The 17207-nt window shown below is 38.3% G+C and overlaps 1 protein-coding gene across 2 annotated transcripts; it reads left to right on the top strand.

The window, feature by feature from the left end:
* The first annotated feature begins 905 nt into the window (after positions 1 to 905).
* On the top strand, positions 906 to 17086 carry inpp5f (inositol polyphosphate-5-phosphatase F). 2 transcript variants are annotated; one of them, XM_056257062.1, is made up of 20 exons: positions 906 to 1339; positions 4609 to 4689; positions 5808 to 5944; positions 7449 to 7577; positions 7823 to 7990; positions 8766 to 8822; positions 8924 to 9122; positions 9210 to 9389; positions 9687 to 9754; positions 9874 to 9998; positions 10085 to 10162; positions 10279 to 10399; positions 10622 to 10750; positions 11167 to 11284; positions 11403 to 11601; positions 12508 to 12579; positions 12683 to 12756; positions 12845 to 12973; positions 13171 to 13258; positions 13709 to 17086. In XM_056257062.1, the coding sequence occupies exons 1-20, from the start codon at positions 1234 to 1236 to the stop codon at positions 14826 to 14828; spliced, it is 3378 nt and encodes a 1125-aa protein (XP_056113037.1). In that variant the 5' UTR covers positions 906 to 1233; the 3' UTR covers positions 14829 to 17086. The 2 variants fall into 2 exon arrangements, with proteins under 2 accessions (XP_056113037.1, XP_056113036.1); XM_056257061.1 differs by having other exon boundaries at positions 7805 to 7990.
* Positions 17087 to 17207: the final 121 nt, after the last annotated feature.

Here is a 17207-nt window from a genome sequence, read left to right as displayed (position 1 = left end):
TTACAGCATTAGCAGATAATTTTGTTATCCTTGAGAAACGTTTACTTGTAATTGAATTAATTTAAAGACAAGGACACAATTTGTTCATTAAAGCACTGTTTAATAAAAAATAAAAGAACCGAACCGAACCGAACCGAGACCTCAAAACCGTGGGACGAACCGAACCGTCAGGTTTGTGTATCGTTACACCCCTAAACAAAAGTGCTCAAGTGGTCTAATGTTGCTATGGTTTCCTATTCCTGCCCATATTTTTAAACATCACAGCAACATTACTGCTCTAGCGCTTTTATTAGAATCATAATCAGATGATACATAGACAAAATTGGAATACAGCAATGATTTATCAATTTTTTTAAACATTACATTTCCCAAATACATTCGATCATTAAAGGGGACCTATTAAGTGATATTCACTTTTACATGGTGTTTAAACATAAATGTGTGTCGGCAGTGTGTGTACACAACCACCCTATAATGGTAAAAATCCACCCACTCCTTTTTTTAATCCCGATACATCATAAACTGCGTCTCAGAATAAGACAGCAAAGCATTTACAACACATTCTGGGGACACCAGAGACTATTATTATATTATATTATATTATATTATATTATATTATATTATATTATATTATATTATATTATACATCTTGTAAAAAAGGGGCATAATAGGTCCCCTTTAAGATCAGTGTCCCCACAATGTCAAGGCTACATATATATCAACTTTTACAACACTTCAAATATCGAATCAGCAATATAATATTGAAACAGGTCAACAATTATATAAGGTTCTCTAAAATACAATGCAATACTAGTAACGATATAATATAAAACAATACATCAAAACAAGAATTGCATCTAGTCACAGATGACCTATGTTCGGTGTGACGGAAGAGGTCACGTGTGTGTATAACTGGAGGAAATCGTTTCATTCGCTGCTACTCCCCTCAGTGGAAAATATTAGACAGACCGGTACATTTCCGAACCACTACAACACTATTAAACTGACATTAAATGCGCAGCCATTTTCGATGATCGGCCAGTACCTGACATAGAGGCATGATGCTTTATCAGATGCTTATAAACGTTTACACAGGTACAGAGCTAGCAGGTTAGCTGGCGTCTATCTGGACTGCCAGTGTACGACAAGGGAGCTGCTGCTTCATTTCCTCGTTTCTCGGATCGGGAACAAATCCAGCGGTTTAGTGTCGGGACGCTCTTATGTTTTGGTATTATGATGAACATGGAGCTGTTTCAAGCTAAAGATCATTATATTCTTCAGAGAGGAGATAACGCGCTGTGGTGCAGCAGGAAGGATGGATCTGTGGCCGTGAGACCTGGTAATGGTTGCATTTTAACTTATACCGGTGTATGTGTTTCAATGTTTTCGTTTTCACTGTCTAACGTACATTGTTGCCATTCCTCGCGCATAATGTACACGACACGCTGCTTAAAAACAGAGACAAAATTAGTGATTTGTGCTCCTGACATGTGAAGACGGATCACTGAGTTGTATAAAAGTGAAGCGATGGAAATGTCAGTTTTTTTAATCTGTCGAGCTAGGCTGTTGTCTTGAAAGATGCCCAGTTGTGGTGTTTTCATTGCCCTACTTTCAAAGCAGCGTTCATGAAATGACTTTCAGTGCAATGTTGTTTTGATGTTTTGATCGGATGATGTCGTGGCTAAAACCCCTTTTACTAATTACAGACAGTATGTGGTTTGGGGGTCAGTATATTTTGGTCAAGGGCGTCTAGATGGGACAATTTACATGAAAATAACATTTCTGTCATCATTTACTCCCCATTTTATTCCAAACCTGTGTAACTATTTCTAACGTGGAACACGAAAGTAGATGGTACAGAATGCTAGGCACCGACAGATTCAGTTACCACTACTTTCATATCATGTTTTTCCCCACACAATAAAAGCGAATAGTGAAAGTGTCACTCCCTAATATTCTGCCTGACATCTACTTTCTTGTTCCATGGAAGAGAGCCATACAACACGAGGATGCACATTTTTGCATCAAAATGATCTTGGTTTGATATTATGACATCCTTTGGACCCAGTTCCAATTGTGCAGGCTAGATCTGTGAGTAATAGTACATAACCAGTTTACCGGGGTTACAAATGACCACTCTTTGGGAAGAAATGTCGGTAGTGAATAAATATTTAAATGTCCATCAACTCATCTTACCAGTGAGGTATTTCTGAATATGCTAGATAGTGCTGTTAGACGTCTCACAAGAGAATGATATTGTTACACAGTTAAAAGGTGAAGGTTAAAGTCAGGGTCAGACATGTGACTGTTCTCCTGGAGAAAGTGGTGTGTTCAGGCAAGGCATAGCCTAGTAGTGCTAGATAGTCAAATGAGAGTTTTCTGCCCAGGCATTAAACCAATAAAGTACTAGGTACCGATCTGTTTCTTTAACCTCAGGCAGTTTTGACATCGCTCTTGTGTCATGTCTGTCATGTCTGCTCATTGTATGTCTTTTATCAGAAAGGACAGTGTTTTGCAGATATAATTTTTTTCGTTTAGATTATTTTTTTACCAAAAGGTTTGCATACTCAACCATCACCGGCGTTTTATGGTCACACAGACAACTAAAAATGCCTTCTCTCACACTTTTTTCTTTCCATCTCGCCTTTGAATGTTTACCTATCCACACCACTTCTATCTCTTGCCAACTCTAAAACTAGATGGGCAGCTAGTCCGTCCTGCAGTGCAGATTATCGGGAAAATTGCAGCCTGCGAAGATTTGAATAAGTTCTAGCTGTTTTTAGGCTGTGTGCAGCCGAGCTGATCAGGTTTAGGTTGCAGTCTGTTTCATTATTTAACTGGATAAGGGTTTCCACTGTATTCATGATGCATAGATACAGCCTCAGTTCTTTTTAACAAATTCCTTAGTTGCCAGCATGTCTGGGTGAGTTTATACCACCGTGTTACTTAACAGTTTGCTTATTATTCAGTCCGTCTGTGTAGTGTGGCAGATGAATAGATCATAATGTCAAATTAAAGGTTAGCCACTTCAAACTTCAATTGGATAGTGGATAGCCTACTTGTATGAATAGATCACAATGATACTTTTAATTACAAATTATATTATCACCGTAACAATTTGAGTGCAATGTTGAATTGAATTTAGTTTCAGAATTTCTTGGTATTTGGTAAGTAACTGCTGCTACCAAGATATCATTCATCTCCACGGATCCAGCTTCCATGGCCTAGTAGTTGGAGAACTTTCCTCAAACTGGAATTATGCCCAATGCCAAGCTCATGGTCATTATGGAGGGTTTTTGGCAACTTCATGATGCAGCTCATCCAGCTCCCACCCATCCATCATCAGACTGTGAATGTCTCTTCCCAGTTAGTCAGGAGATGGTTGAGTGCACGACAGTGGCAAATGTGCTAAGAGTGTCCACTTCCAAATGGAACTATGATATCTGTCAAAAGATAATAGGAGCTATTAAGCTACCATACTCTGTCTCAGATACTCCATAAAATGCTGTCTTTGCACATGACATCTCAGACCAGCTCATCATTCCTAAAAATGTAGGTGATGCTGATCAATCATCTTAAGAGGAATTACTCTGCAATGAAATTGGTGACTTAGGTTAGCAGTCATCTTTGTGAGGAACCTGGCTTAAAAATGCTTTTGATAGTTTTTTTTAGATCAATTGTGAGCAGCCACATAACCTTAGAAAGTCGAAGGAAGCTGTGATGGTTCTTCTGTCCCAGATGCAGCAGTGCAAAAAAAAGAGAAGAATTTATGTAAGACAAAAATTAATAAAAATTATTTGTGTGTGTGTAATTGTAAATAAACAAAAATATACACATTAAATGTAATGATAAAATAAATGAGCAATTAATGAGAAAAATTATTTTAAAAAACACTCGAAATGAACATATATTGTCCAAAATATTTTTACCACAAAATATTTCAAAACAAAGTGTGCTTTATCTGAGGGCAAAAACTGGCAACATTTGAGTTACTCCTGTTTTCTGTAGCTTGAAGTGCCTTCAGTTTTCTAAACCCTATTTTAATCCTGGGTAGAGAAACGTTTCACGTGCAATTTATAATGGGTTTAGCACCACTTTTTACCCAGGGTTATGAAACTTGTGCAGTGTGAAATGATGTGGTGTTAGAATCTTACAGCTAGATGCTTAACAACAGACACCTAAACGCATACCTTATATTCATAGGTGTTTTGGACAGTCATGGAAACACATTGCATTGTATAAACAGTCGTTTCGTAGTTTCAGGAGAAACATGTCAAATGGTGATGGAAACATTGAAGTGAAGAAGAGACAACTTAAATCTTGACTTTATAGTCCAAATTCAGGAAAATTCAGAAAGAAACTGCATAGTACAGTGGGCAATGTATAATGTGATGATGTGCAATGTTAGAGCCTGTAAATAGGTTATGTAATGCATCCAGTCATTAACCCAGGGTTTAGAAATGTACAGTTTGAATCTTCAGCATATGAATACCTATAATTAATTGTTAATCCCGGGTAAATTGTGAGCAGTGTGAAATCCGAAGCAAGATTATTAGGAGCTGAAAAAATGTTTTGAACACTTGTGACTTATTTTAATCCTCCTTTCAGCAACCGACCTCCTACTAGCATGGAACCCTGTCTGTCTGGGCCTTGTCGAGGGTATTATTGGAAAAATACAGCTTCATGCCGGTAAGTCTGATCGTAAGCCTGGTATATTTTGTGTATAAAGGATAAGAATTAACATTTTTAATTCACTGTAATGTTTGCAATGAATTCAGTGGCTCTAAAGCTTATAGTCTAATGTTGTTATAGATAAAATATCATTCAGATCCTGATTTAATAGAATACGTGATTGTTTTTTTTCTCTGTAATTCAGTTTGCAGCAGGAAGAAACTGGGTACCAGAGACTCATAATTAACATAATGAAAGGCAGCTCCAGCATCAGAAATGTCAGATAAATTTGGTTTATTATTTTTTTGTAATTGCTAAATGTCTCTCAGTGCTTTGTAGCCCATCTGTTCTGATGTAGCTTTAGCAGATTAAATAGAATGGCATTGAATATTTGCCTTATTCACATGCTGTGGTATTTACAGGATACGTAGTTCAAAGAATATTGTCATGAATGATCCATGTATAGGAATCCATTTCCATTAAACAAATGCCTCTTAATAGATTAAAAAGGAAGCTCTTGAGGCATTATTGGTACAGAAGTGAAATGATGGCATGTATGATACTTTCATTTCATCATTCGGTGGCTGATTTGAGAAGTCAACCTCTGTCTATTGTTAACAGGTTGACATTATGTATAATGCCAATCTCTCTTCCTTTTTCAGAGAAACACTTGCTTTGTCTGTATATATACATATATTTTGTACTATTATTGATGGCTAAAATAATTGTTCGACTTTTTTGCAGTTTTTCAGGATAAGGCTACACAGATGAGCCATATCATGAGTATCTTGCTACATACAGTATTATACATGCCTTACTTTGTAACATAATCCAGTGGGCAAACCTGATATTTCCTTGCACCGTTCCTACAAAGAGCCCAGGCTGTTCTCATTAAATTTTCCACCTAAAAGATCTCAGAGTTGTCTGCTGCAGGGTGCACTTTACGGCTTTTATCTGTTGATTTACATTGAGTTGTCAGTGAAAGTATGACTGCATCTCGTCTCAATGCAAATGTCTTTGAAGTCATTGTTATGAGAATGCTTGCCATTGGAATGAATCATGCCGGATAGAGCAGGAACATGAGGCGTGGAACTCTGCACTCATGACACATTCCCTTCCTCCCCCCTTTTGGGCAGATCTTCCTCTGGGTCTGATCCTGATTCGCCAGAAAGCACTGGTGGGCCAGTTGCCAGGAGACCACAAAGTCTACAAGATCACCAAGATAGTTGTCATTCCACTCTCAGAGGATGAACCACAGGATCTAGAATTAGAGGTGACTAATACTAACGGTTTTGTGCAAACGTTCTCCATTTTGGATTTAATTAAAGTTAGTATAGAATCAGACAAAGACATAATGTAAAAATTGGCTAAATTAACCATTACATTTCATTACATAGATTTGTTGCTCTAACATATGAAGAGTTATTTCTTGTCATTATCCATGTTGGTAGAGAGCATTCATTGGATCTGATAGAATTTTCTGGTCTGTCTACCCGAATTCCCACTTGTTAGTGTGCCTAGACACTTAGGCCAAGACTTTAGGTATTTTAGCCCCCTTGTGTAGTAAGTGGTTGAGGTGCAATTTATGAATACCCAGGATTAATTGTAACCCTTGGTAAATTGTGAGCAGTGTTGTGAAATGTTAAGCAAGATAAAGCAGGATTCCATTTACCAGGGTTTAGAATGACCCAGGGTTAAAAAATAATAATAGAATGACCCAAGGTTAAAGGGGCTATATGTAGAATTCGGAAACCCTTGTTATTAGCGACACAGGTCTGGATATGTGAGACTATAGCTTGAATTAATCAAATTTCTTTGGATTACTCCGTGACATTACAGTACCGAATGGCTCTTTCTGCAATATCCTGAACATTGTATAAGCATTCATTTCATGTCTCATTGAATTGAAGAGAGGCTCTTGGGAGCGTGCATAAACGTCACATCTTTTTGATTTTCCCGGCAAAAATGTCTTCAGGCTTTCATAGACAGCCTAGGAAGTCGGGGAAGGTCTCTTCTTTTTAAGTTTCGTTACAAGCTGTTCACATATTGGCAATAAATAGAGATTAATACATGAAAATTCTTACATATAGCCCCTTTAAGTTTTTGAAAAACCTCATTTGGAATTGAAAAACAAACAACAAAACATTAGAAGACTTATTTCTTGTAGCAAGCATTTGATCCTGATAGAATTTACCCAAATTCCCACTTGTTAATCCGTCCATTTGATGCTTAGACCACAACTTTAGATATTTCAGCCCTCTCGTGTAGTAAATGGTTGACGTATAACTAGTGCAAGAGTAGTGGTGTGTGTTTCTAAGGGTTCAGAGGAAGCATGATGTTTCTAAGGAGTCAGTCTCTCAGCAGAGCATCTGGGATTAAAGGAGATGTTTAACCATGTAAGTGAAACAGTCAGAGGTCACTGTTATCCATTCTCCTGGTGTGCTATCTCTGCTTGAGTAGTTTATCACAGAATAATTGCCTTGAATTACTTTGAGATAGCAGCCTGCCTATGTAGTTTGACTCTAGTTGTTCTGTCTATTTAATGGGCACATGAATCTGCTCTGGCATCAGCAGGCTAGTTTTAGTGTCCATCTTGGCACCCTTTTGGTTTTAATTTAACCAATTACTGTAGCAGCATTTTTCAGATGGACTTTGAGCAGGGAAACAGAGATGTTCATGTACTATATATGGATATAGATTTGTCACCAATAACAGCAGATTGTTAGCAATAACACTAACTCTTTATCAACTATTATTTTTCTTTCATTCTCCTTCAGCTCTGTAAAAAGCATCATTTTGGAATCAACAAACCAGAGAAAATCACCCAGTCACCGGACGAGTCCAAGTTCCTGTTAAAGACCCTGAGTCAGATCAAATCTAATGTTGCTGTTCCCATGAAGAAAAAGGTTTATGGGTCATTTGGAAATTTTGATCATTGAAATCACTTTAAAATGACAATAATTTTGAGACTAAATATTCCCGTTTTACCTAATCGGTTTGATATGTTAGCATTGTTAATATAAATAAAATCTGAAAATGTAAAAACAGAGCCCTCTGATTCACACATAAATGTACTTCTCTTTAACTTAGTATTGTCTCTTTAACCTCCTTTTGTTTGTTCACTCCCATCCAGTATTCCCCTGCCTTTCAGGTCAAGGAGAATAAAGAGAAGGAACGTCTGGAGAGGCGGCTGTTTGAAGAGCTCTATAAGATATTCATGGACTCGGATTCATTTTACTATAGTCTGACCTATGACCTAACCAATACAGTCCAGCGACAGGGAGCGTTAGGCAAGTCAGATCAACCCCTGTGGAAAAAGGTGAGGGTTTATGTTTTATATATTTTGAAAGTTAAATGTCTACTGAATGAGTGTTTTAGCTTTGTGGTTTCAAATTATTATTTTAAAAAGACCGCAAGTATAAATGTAGCCATTAGCCATTTATTTACTTCAACTCCTTCGATTTTCAATGAGCAACGGGTTAAAAAAATGACAAAATACTAACTTGAGGATAATGACATTTTAAAATGTCTTTTAATATTGATATTGGTGCAGATACTTGAGAAAGCAGGAAACTGTTGAGTTTATTTGAGTGATGATGTTTCACACTCTTTTGCACTTGTCCCACACATACAGGATGCAATACATTTATAGCCAAGCTTCATTTCTCTTTTTTTTATTGAATAAACCATTATCTCTAGAAACTTCCTGGATATTGCACTAAACAGTAGATCTCTGACAAATTTGTATCAGTTATTTCTTAAGATATAGCTAACAATGAACAATGACTGAAGGGAAAAAGCGATGGTGGGTTCACCACAGTGTTATTGTTTGCTATATACGTATATATATATATAACAAAAAAGAATGACAAAAACCCATAACAAACTTATTAAAACGTTCTTAAGTCAGTGCTTTTTTTGTTGGGCTGTGGTTGCTGTGTCATTTTCCAATCCCATTCTGCATTGCCCCTGCAGTCATTTCCCGTCTCTCTGTATTCCCTAATAGAAAGTCCATAAAACACAAACATGAACACATTCCGTCTGACAAACTCACAGAATACTGATGCCCATATTATGTTTTCTTTTTCTTTTAGGTGGATGATAGATTCTTCTGGAACAAGCATATGGTCAAAGACCTAATTGACTTGCAGGTCCAAAACTGTTTTCTCAAATTTTCCAGAATCGTAATGGGTAATGTTTTAATATGTAAACAAGCCCTGAATGGTGATGATAAAAAAGCCCTGTTTTGCAGGTGCCTCAGGTGGACTTTTGGGTGATTCCTATCATCCAAGGCTTCGTGCAGGTGGAGGAGCTCGTGGTGAACTACAACGAGAGCTCTGATGAAGAGAGAAGCAGTCCGGAGACGCCTCTGCAGGAACCCACCTGTGTGGATGATATTCACCCTCGCTTCACCGTGGCCCTCATCTCCAGAAGAAGCCGCCACCGTGCAGGTACAGTACATAAGTAAAAAAAGAAATTCAAGTTTACTTTGCATGCCGTCAATATGATAATACGTCATCATGTGCTTTCCAATGAAGGAATGCGCTACAAGCGGAGAGGGGTGGATGCAGACGGACATGTGGCCAACTATGTGGAGACGGAGCAGCTAATCCACGTGCACAGTCACACGCTGTCCTTTGTACAAACGCGAGGCTCTGTCCCTGTGTTCTGGAGCCAAGCTGGGTACCGCTACAACCCCAGACCTCGGATAGAGAAAGGTGAGGCGGATCTGTGTAATTCTCTCTTCAAATCATACATGTGATGTAACTCGCAGCGCAGTCTAGCACTTCTGTTTATAGACGAGCTATTACTGTGATTCATCAGCTTAGTCACTGTCCTGTGAATGGCATCAGGTGTGAAGCAGGTGTGTTTTTAAGGCTTCTTAGTTGAACAGAGAGGATGTTGGGGCTCATTGGTGATGGCTCAGCACTTTACTGTGACTTTGATTCTGTGATCCACCTGCAGCGTTGTGTGTTTCCTACATGATGTGTTATCTCAGATGTGTTTTGTTGCAGGAGAGAGGGAAACTATGCCTTATTTTGCCTCTCACTTTGAACAGCAAGTTGAGATTTACAAAAAACTGGTAAGGTGTGTTTAAAATAACAATACTAATATTGAATCAAATACTAATATTTATTTGAACATATTAACAGCCCTTACAAAAAGCAATAAATATCATCCTTATATTTTTTTCACCATCAGGTCATCATTAATTTAGTGGACCAAAATGGACGTGAGAAGACAATTGGTGATGCTTACCTCAAACAAGTGCTGCTGTACAATAATCCCAACCTAACATACGTTTCATTTGACTTCCATGAGCACTGGTAAGATACCCAACCTTGTGACTTTTATAAAAGAGCCTTTTATGGTCAAACCTCAACAACAGATTTTCTCATTTGTCACTTCCCAGTCGAGGGATGAAGTTTGAAAATGTGCAGACTCTCACTGATGCCATCTATGACATCATCACAGACACGAGATGGGCCTGGTGAGTCTTTCATTGGCGCTTTAGTTCTCTCATAAAAACTACTTTTGCTCCAGAGTTAGTCAATGTCAGCTGGACTGCTGGTTGATTCTAATCAATCTACTCTGATTTGCAAATAGGGTGGACCAAGCAGGAGTCATCTGCCAACAGGAAGGCATCTTCCGGGTTAACTGCATGGATTGCTTGGACAGAACTAATGTGGTACAGGCCGCTATCGCCCGTGTGGTCATGGAACAGCAGGTATACAAATTCACATTTGAGATTGGAACATGCTACACTGATAAATTCACACATACAAATTAAAGTCGTTTTTGGATAAGATCATATGATAAATGCCTTAAGGTGTAAATAAAATGGTGGTTTCTAGGAGCGCTGCCATACCGCACCCACAGAACAGTATAGTGTCAGATGCTTTCAGTGTGCCAGTACATTCAAAGAGTCTTTTCATCTGTTTGGTTCCAGCTGAAAAAACTTGGTGTAATGCCACCCGAGCAGCCACTGCCCCTCAAGTGTTACAGAATCTATCAGGTGATGTGGGCCAACAATGGAGACACCATTAGCCGTCAGTATGCTGGCACAGCTGCCCTAAAGGTAAATAGACTGAATGCCTGCCATTGATTTTATGCTGTCCTCATTGCCCATTTACACCACCAACTGTCAGCATATAGTATCTAGATTGCAGATTGACAAGTCAGTAATCTTTTGACCATTCATCTTATCTGCCTATATTATATAAATCATCTAAATATTATGTAAATAATTTATTTACTTAAGTAAATTCATGATTAATTTATTTGTTAATAATTACTTTAAGTAATTAATTTTTTGAATGGTTTTGTAATTAAATTTGGGCATCCTACAGGAATTCCCACAGCATCTTTTTAAGGACGAATAATAGTAAAAATTTAGACTAAAGCCTTTAGTTTCATAACATAACTGAAGTAGTACAATGATGACGACCCAATAAGCTTGTCCGCTTAGTCTGATATGTGCAATCTCTTGTGTAGGGAGATTTCACACGAACAGGAGAGCGAAAGTTAGCTGGGGTGATGAAGGATGGTGTGAACTCAGCTAATCGTTACTATCTGAACCGCTTCAGAGATGCCTACCGACAGGCCGTCATTGGTGAGCATGGGAGATTGTCATTTGAATCCTTATTATGTATTTTTGATGTTAGGCACACAGTGCTATTAGCACAGCTTAGTGCCTCATCTGCCATGTACTGTATCTCTGATCCTCCCAGACCTCATGATGGGACATCCAGTAACAGAAGATCTGTACTCCATCTTCAGCAAAGAGAAGGAGCATGAGGAGAAAGAGAAGGAGAGCCAAAGAGGAGCTCAGGAGCAGGTCAGCCTCCTGCTGCAGACGTACATGCAGATGCTGTTACCTGATGATGAGAAGTTCCACGGTGGATGGGCTCTTATAGACTGTGATCCAAGGTGGGAGCCCTCAACTTCATCATGCAGTGTTTTTAGGAGAGTTCTCATTCCAAGCCAGTTGTATGATGCAGTTTCAGAAAAAGATGCTGTATTAGGGGGCTGCACACACAGGACGCATTTTTGCATTCAAATACGCAAGACACTTCTTGTGAAAAATGTTTCTTTAACTTGAACGCCATATTTTTAGAATGCTGTGTAGATGTTAGTCTAATCCATATTTACAAAGAAAAATGATGAAAAAGCAGGAGAGTGGAATACAGAAATGCGTTCTGCGTGAACGGCCCTTAACTGTGTAATCACTTTTTTTCTTTATTGGGAAATATTCAGTTACAACCGAAGAATAAAAAATTACAATAATACAAAAAATTAATTGCAATAAAAATTACTGTAATAATGCTAGGATCTATTATAAAGCTTTATTAAAAAAATTCATATGTTTAGTGTATTCTTCCTCCTACAGTTTGTTGTCAAGGGCTCAGAGGTACTTGTGCATATTGTTTTTTCATATTTGTACAATTATTGTTTGGGTGAAGGAGCCATATTTCCTCAAATCTTTTGAGCATCTGTTGGTGGTAGGCCATGGTGATAGATGCCTGAAAACTGTTTCTGATTGGGTTGGAATTCTTCTTAAATCTTTGCAAATTGAAAGAGGTTAGCTCTGACCATCATATGTAATGCTTATTTGAGTAAATCTTCATACAAGATATGCTCGAATAAGCATAATATATTATGGTCAGAGTAAACCTCAGATGATTAAATACATTCTAGTGAAATGTCATGCATTTTCAATTTCCATTTGTTTCTTTTTCTCATATATGCCCAGGGTTTAATGGTAATATTCATGAGCCTCACTTTGAAGATTTTGACCTTTTATTGTGCTCCTGTTGCTTTTTTCCACACTTTTAGTCTCATAGATGCCACCCATAAAGATGTTGACGTTCTTCTGCTGCTGTCCAACTGTGCATATTATGTAGCCTAGTAAGTGCATTTTCTCTCAAAGTTTGTGTTTTTTAAAATAAGAAATCCTTTTTTTCTTGTCATTGATTTAGTAATGCCACTTCAACAAATTGTTTCTATTTAGTTATGATGAGGAGGCGGACAAAGTCAACCAGTACCAGAGACTCAGTTTAGAAGGTCTTGAAAAGATCGAAATTGGTAATAGCTTGTAGATAAACTTGTGGGTGTAATTTTTGTCAATAGAATGTTCTGTGATATGACAGTTAGCCAATGTTGGTTTTTGTAGGGCCAGAACCAACTCTTTTCGGAAAGCCTAAGTACTGCTGCATGCGGCTGCACTATAAGAATGGGGAGATCAGCGGTTACTTCCATACGCTGAGGGCTGTCACACGGAATCCAGAGGATGATGGGAAAGGTTTGTGCTGGGATACCATGATTTGTTGTGGCACTAGTTCAGCTTCTGTATTGCGTAATTCTGTGAATGACATTATGGGTTAAGTTGGTAAAATATATAACTTGGCCATGTGTATACTGGTGTAGCTTGAATAGTTTTGTGTTTGTGTTAAATAATTGATCCTTTCCTCTGCACTTGTTGGGTTGTTTGCATTTCAGACACACTCCAGTGCATCGCTGAAATGCTTCGTATTACAAAGCAAGCTATGGGGCTTGACGTCCAGGTCGTTGAGAAGAAACTAGAGAGGTAAAAAGAAGAAACTTTTGTATGTGGGTTTCTTCAGTTTACACTAACATTTTTAAGGTTTTTACCTTATTTACAAAGGACACAAAGGCTTTGTTCACACTGCAGGGGAAATCAGATTTTGTTCATAAATCTGATTTCAAAATAAGTTATGTGTCTGGATATGATTGTTTTGTATGGTTGTTGTAGGTTACTGTGAGACTTAAGTAATGGATGTTTCAACTCGCTGCACAACAAATGACAAAAAGATAAAAGAAAAAAAAAGAAATCCAATCTGATCATTTAGACTGAGACACATTAACAAAAATCTCATTTGTTTATGGTGTTTTGGATCAGGTTTAAAAATAGATTTAATGTTATTTTTTCACATTAAGACTACAACAACTTTTTTGGGGGGGGCTTTTTTTAACATCCAAATTGTTGATGAATCTTGCTTTAATTGCTTTGTTTCAGGAGACACAGCAAACCACATGAGGATATAATGGGAATTCAAGGAAAAGCTGTGGACCAAGTCCTTGGGTCTGGTTTGGCTCAAGGCAAAAGTTTCCTTCTGAACAAGTTCTCATCGCTAAACCAGAAAGTGAAGCAGACAAAGACTAACGTCAACATTGGAAACTTCAAGCCCTTGGGGAAACTGGGGACCTTCTCTAAGCCTGAGGTGAAAGTGAACTTTCTCAAGCCCAATTTACATATGAACCTCTGGAAGTCAGACAGCAGTTTAGAGACCCATGATGGCAATACTGGTTCGGCAGCCCTGAAAGACCTTAAAGACAAACATTCGGATGAGATTTCCTCTGATTCCGATTCCTACAACTCGGATGAGCTGCCATGCTCGGGCTCTCGGGAAAACGTAGACTATGTGCTTCCTAGCTGTGGAATTGTAGCATCTGCACCACGACTTGGCAGTCGCTCGCAATCAATTGGCAGCGTCGAGCTTGCTGTGCCCTCTGTCATCCGAGTCACAGGCTGTGATAATAAGACTGCGGATAGCTTGTCAGTTGGCCAAGATGGCCAGTCTCCTGGGACAGCCTCTGAGGCAGAGGAAGCCATTCTGATTGACTTCGGGACACCTATTGATGCTTACTGCCACCAGTTTGTCCAGGATGCCAAGACCAAACCAATAGAGGTGTTCGAGGAAGTGGCTCCAGCACCCAAACCGCAAGCACCTCAAGCCCTCTCAGCTCCTGACACAAGACTGGGGACTTCAAATTACCAACAGCAACTCCCTCGCCCATCTCAACTTGAGGTGGAGACCACCGTCCGAGGGGCAAATCTACTGACTGTCCAGCCTGTGGGCTCAGCCACATCATGCGGGTCACAAAAGAGTTTGGAAGGCATCACAGGACCCTCGCCGGCAGACAGCAACGGAAGCCGTGTGGTGTCGCCCTTTGCGAAGATCAGGAGCTCCATGGTGCAGGTGGCTAGTTTTACCCAGGCCGGACTTACCCAAGGCATTAACTTTGCTGTAGCTAAGGTGCAGAAAAGCCCAGAGACAGACGCTGTCAACGAAACCCAAGAGAACGAATTGCGAGCGATGTTTACACAGTGCCAGACCAGGATCATTCAGATATAGCGTGTTTAGCAGATGCATTTTTAGTGTTAGATCGTGACTTCCTCAAAAGTAATGGTAGCATAAGCTCACAGAAGTCAAGCCACACCACTAGTTTCCCCTCCAGTTAACCAAAACCAAAGTTTACAGCAAGTGTTTAGTAGTAAGTAGTACGTCTAAGATTAACCCGACTGTGCCCCTGAGTCCAAATCGAATCCTAAACATCTATATATTGCTGGTTTGCATGTTAAGAAGCAGGTAACTCTGAGGTATATTAGGACAGGCAAGTTGTATTGCATGTCAAGAAGACCCAATACCTAGATATGTCATGTGACCCCATTTGTGCAGTACAATTCACTGGCTGTTGTAGCTGTAAAACCTTTTTCGATTGGAATATCTATCAGTGGGCAGCTTAGACAACCAGACAATACAGTTATATGGATATCTTTGATGTGGTGTTTGTCATAAAAATATACCAAAATAGGACCACAATAGTTGTGTAGGATCTATGGTCAAATTATATTATTCAACTAAGTATTATATGTAAGTACTGTAGCAGTTTCCTTTAGTACTCAACAATTAAGATGTTTATAGAGAGGGAATTATATTTACATGCTCTTAAGTTTATAATCATAGCTGATGGAAACAATCCATCTCCAGTTCTTTTGGGCTCTGTAGATGTAATCACGCAGCTAAATAATTTGACTAAATCATGACTTAAACTGATATTTATTGTCACATGTTGGTTTTGAGAAAAGCTTATGTCTTAAAATCCGTTTTATTTCATGTTTTTCAGTTGTATGCTGTGGGATAATGTAACAGTGGTCTGCTGATATCTTAAAATGCTTAAAACGTACGTTGGGGAACGACCTGTTTTAAGTACCTGTAAAAACATCAAATTTATTTGCAAAGGCATTGGACTTCTGTATGCAAATGACTTTTGACTGGTATTTGACACAGGTCTGATGCAGGGTACCCATGACACAACTTTTTTGCACTCTTAAATGGCAAGAGCAAGCCTTATCAGATTGCTAAATGCCAAGTCTACCTATAAATCTGTTTTCATTAAAGTCATTCAGGTTACATTTATGTTTTATCTGTAGTATCCATGTGATGTCTTTAGATTCGCTCTGGCCATTTGGTTCAAGATCAAGAAGTGATACAGATTACATCATCTTTTGAGGCTGCCTTACCCAATATATTCTAGATGCAGAAAGAACTTAAAGCCTTACTGGGTGATATCCAGTAGAACCTAGGTTAATTATGCATTATTTAATGATGTTTAAGTGCAGATCCTGTGGGATTGATCTTTGTGTATTAAGCGACTTTGAAATAGTTCAAAATCTTATGGGCCACATGATATCTAAATAAGACAATGTGATTTCAAGTGAACATCAGTGAGAACATTATATTGGCTTTGAGGGCTGGTTTATAAGTTCTTTGGGCCGCAGTTTGTTTTTCAAACACGTCACAAGCTTTTTTTCTCACACACTATTTCTTATCTTTTTCTCACATGTACTGTAGCATAGAGTGCTGTGCAAGACACTGGTTTACACAATGCTGTTGCAATGCATACACATTCAGACATTCCTGGAGCTGGTACGTGATTTATTAACCTTATGAGATTGGAACTGTCTGAGCTTTAATATATGGTGGCTGTTATGCAATAGTGATAAATACATGCGCAGTAGGTTTTGGTGGTAAGTGGACTTTTTTGTTACGTTTTTTTTTTTTTTTTTTTACTATTTAAGACAGCATGCACTGGACTGCACTCTGTTCTTTTGTTTTGAACTTGAAATGCTCTTATTTGGTGGAGGATCTTGATAAACATTCCTCTTGGTTTGGAGGTGGGGATAGATTGTTTTTTATGTATGAATTTTTAATTTTCTATGCATAAAGACTTGCACTGTCTCTGTGGTTGTTCCCCAACATCTTATAATGTTGCAAATGGTCACAAAGTGCTTTTGAATCCACTTTTTATTTTCAATGTTTGTAACTGAACTGACATGCATCGTATTATATTTCGTCCAACAGTCTTTTGTTTCAAAAACACATTTCCAGCTTCTTCCCATTTAAGAGAACGTCCTCCATATTTTTTAGTGAAATGTTTTCATCTATTGTACCCCCCAATGTTTTTTTGCAGATTATTTATTCCAAATTCATGTTCTCAAGTGTATTCCCTAGTATTTTTCCTATGTTAATAATAATTGTGTTAACTGCTGTATTTTAAAATATTATGGGCTGTACCTGGGAGGCTTTTTAAGTAAATAATTAAAAAAGATTGTCATTTTGATTCATTTACAACTTTGATGACAGATTAACTAGAACATAAGCTTTCACTAGTTCTCTTTCATCACCAAATACTGCAGATATCACTTGCGAAATGTTTCTTCCTAACACACC

The sequence above is a fragment of the Rhinichthys klamathensis genome, unplaced genomic scaffold (assembly GCF_029890125.1).
Source record: "Rhinichthys klamathensis goyatoka isolate OS25496 unplaced genomic scaffold, OSU_Roscu_1.1 h1tg000135l_1, whole genome shotgun sequence".
NCBI classification, from domain to species: Eukaryota; Metazoa; Chordata; class Actinopteri; order Cypriniformes; family Leuciscidae; genus Rhinichthys; species Rhinichthys klamathensis.
This window is presented reverse-complemented; position numbering and strand designations above follow the sequence as displayed.